Below are 2,500 nucleotides of genomic sequence, written 5' to 3' on the forward strand. Positions count from 1 at the left end.
ATATGTTGCAACATGTTGGATTATGTTGGATCAAATTTGGAAACGGTCAAATTTTTCGTGCAACATTTTGGACGTTACATGATGTTGTAATCGTTTGGCCTCGTTGGCTAACGCTCGAAACGTCAGGTTTTAGAATCTCTGTACGGTGGCCAATGTACATTATCAACTCCGTTGATAAAACCAAATTTTTGTATACTACTTCCCCACCGACGCAGCACCACAGTTTCTTTAGAAACTACCCCTTCATTCTCTTGAAAAAACATTGTTGCGCTAACGCATGCGCGTTAGGTCCACTTCTTGCGCTCCAGGGGCCTGGGGCACATGAACGTTGACATGATGCATTGAAAATGCTGCAAATGTTGCGTGCGTTGGCCACCCCGTTGCAAGATGTTGCGTTGAAATGTTGCGAGCGTTTGGCCAGCCCTTTAAATTTAATGAGAATTTTATTTAAATTTACCAACTCGCTTAACTTTGAGCGGGTTGGGAAAAGGAACTGTTTTCAAGGAATTTTCGGTTGTCACTCGCAAAGCCACCTGAAGAACCGCTCGTGAAAACAAGGCCGATGTTGCGTCCGTTTGTACGGGGCTCAACGTTTGACCAGTTTGAAACTTATCAACAACATGCAACAACACGCAATAACAGGCAAAAACACGCAACAACACGCAACAACACGCAATAACAGGCAAAAACATGCAGCAACACGCAAAAACACTCAGCAACATGCAACGGACTTGTTGGTCGACAATCATATTGCGTCCTTTTGCACGACGAAGGCTACGGCAACGATAATATCATTGGTTAAAAGAAGAAAAATTATACAGTCGTGGTACACTTGCGGCACTCTGCTTAACAACGACTTGCGGAAATCACCAAATTTGAGGTTTTGACGACAACGAGAGCATACAACTATGAACCATTTATTTGCTATCTTTCCTTTAAAACCGTTCGTTGTAAAACGTGAACAAGACGAAACAATTGCTAAATACTTGCGATAGCGGTAATTCAACGCCGTTTCGACCAGTGTCATTCTTAAGGAACTACCACACCCTTGTCATATTTTAAAAAGTCGAAATAACCACCAAGTGATAACAATGGCGCAAATTTATATTTTGAGATGACGTTCTCGTTGCCGTCGCCGTCGTCGAAGGTCTATGAAAACGTGACTGTACTCCAAAATATAACCTAACGCTATCGCAAGTATTTCGCGATTATTCTGTCTTGTTCATTTTGTACAATAAGGGTGAACCATCCCATAAAACTATGGATAGTATACGAACGGGCTTAAAGCAAAGGTAGTAAATGAATGGTTCACAAGTGAAGCTGTGATCCTTGCAGTTATGGACGCAATTGTAACAGCTGCGTAGCCTGAAAAAATTCGGGACTTCATCGGGGTTTGAACCCGTGACCTCGCGATAGTCAGTGCGACGCTCTATACGTTGGGAGCAATGGCCACTTGTGGATTCAAGTGTTCCCGTGATGAATGAACCAATGAAAGAGATGATATGTGAAATGAATTATATATTGAACTGCTGATATGAAGTCAAGTGAAGCGATGATCCTCGCAGTTAATTAAGAACATCGGCAATTTTAGCAATTGCAATTGTTGTTGTTTGCTCACGTTGTCGTCAAAACCTAAATTTGGTGATTTCATGTTGTTGCTTCTTAAAGTACGGCAAGAAGTGCTCGGAAATTCGCACGTGCAGCACGATTAATTTTCCTCTTCGTAACCAATGTTATTAAATTCTCAACCTCGGATAATGCAATTCCCGTGCTCTGATTGGTTCACTCAATCTCGGTTATCAGCTCATATGCCTTAGTTTGACCTTATATGGTAAATGATTGCGCTTAGCGTTGCTAATTAAAATTCTTTTCGTCAGAAATTTATCTCGGTCTAAAGCAAAAAAAAAAAAACGTTTTTGTGGAAAGTTTGGATCAATTCCGAAGCTTAGAAGTACGCGAAGAGGTAAGAAATGTTTTTGTGATGAGCCTGCGTCTGTCTGACCACAAGGTATTACACATGCAACATTGCATCTTCATCAAGCATTTTCTCTTTCGCTAGGATTTTCTCTCTTTTTTTGCTCGTATTTGGGACTTCCAAAATTTTGGGGGTTAAGGAATTTAATAAAACAATTATTCCATTCGCGCTTGTTGGACATGAGACTTTCATATCCAACGCCCGCTCATGGAATAATTGTTAAATATTCTTGCTTTGTGGCTTTGTCGTTGCCGTAGGCGTCGCTTTTGCTTAAACTCTTTAAGTGTCCCTGATTAAACTCCCTATTTAAGCCCATCCTCTGGGCCATCAGCGCGAAGGGATGGAAGGAGAAGCAATCGTGAAAATACTTTCAACACTTCATGAAAGACAGATGTATCAAACGTTACAACTTCTTTTTGTTGTGATCTTTAGGTTCAAGGCCTTGTAGAGCATTTTCAGGACAGCGGCGGCGGTGTTATAGGTTGGCTGGATAGTTCCACTTTCTATATCGCTTTTACAGAAGGA

The 2,500-nt window shown here is 41.3% G+C and overlaps 1 protein-coding gene across 1 annotated transcript in view; it reads left to right on the plus strand.

Moving 5' to 3' along the window:
* Nucleotides 1–2,500, plus strand: part of LOC137992219 (uncharacterized) — a 19,962-nt gene that overhangs the window by 13,803 nt on the left and 3,659 nt on the right. Inside the window, exon 6 of the mRNA XM_068837410.1 lies at nucleotides 2,408–2,500. This exon is cut by the window's right edge and continues 93 nt beyond it. Coding sequence (XP_068693511.1) covers nucleotides 2,408–2,500 — 93 coding nt within the window. The remainder of the gene's footprint in view (nucleotides 1–2,407) is intronic.

The sequence above is a fragment of the Montipora foliosa genome, chromosome 2 (genome assembly GCF_036669935.1).
Source record: "Montipora foliosa isolate CH-2021 chromosome 2, ASM3666993v2, whole genome shotgun sequence".
NCBI classification, from domain to species: domain Eukaryota; kingdom Metazoa; phylum Cnidaria; class Anthozoa; order Scleractinia; family Acroporidae; genus Montipora; species Montipora foliosa.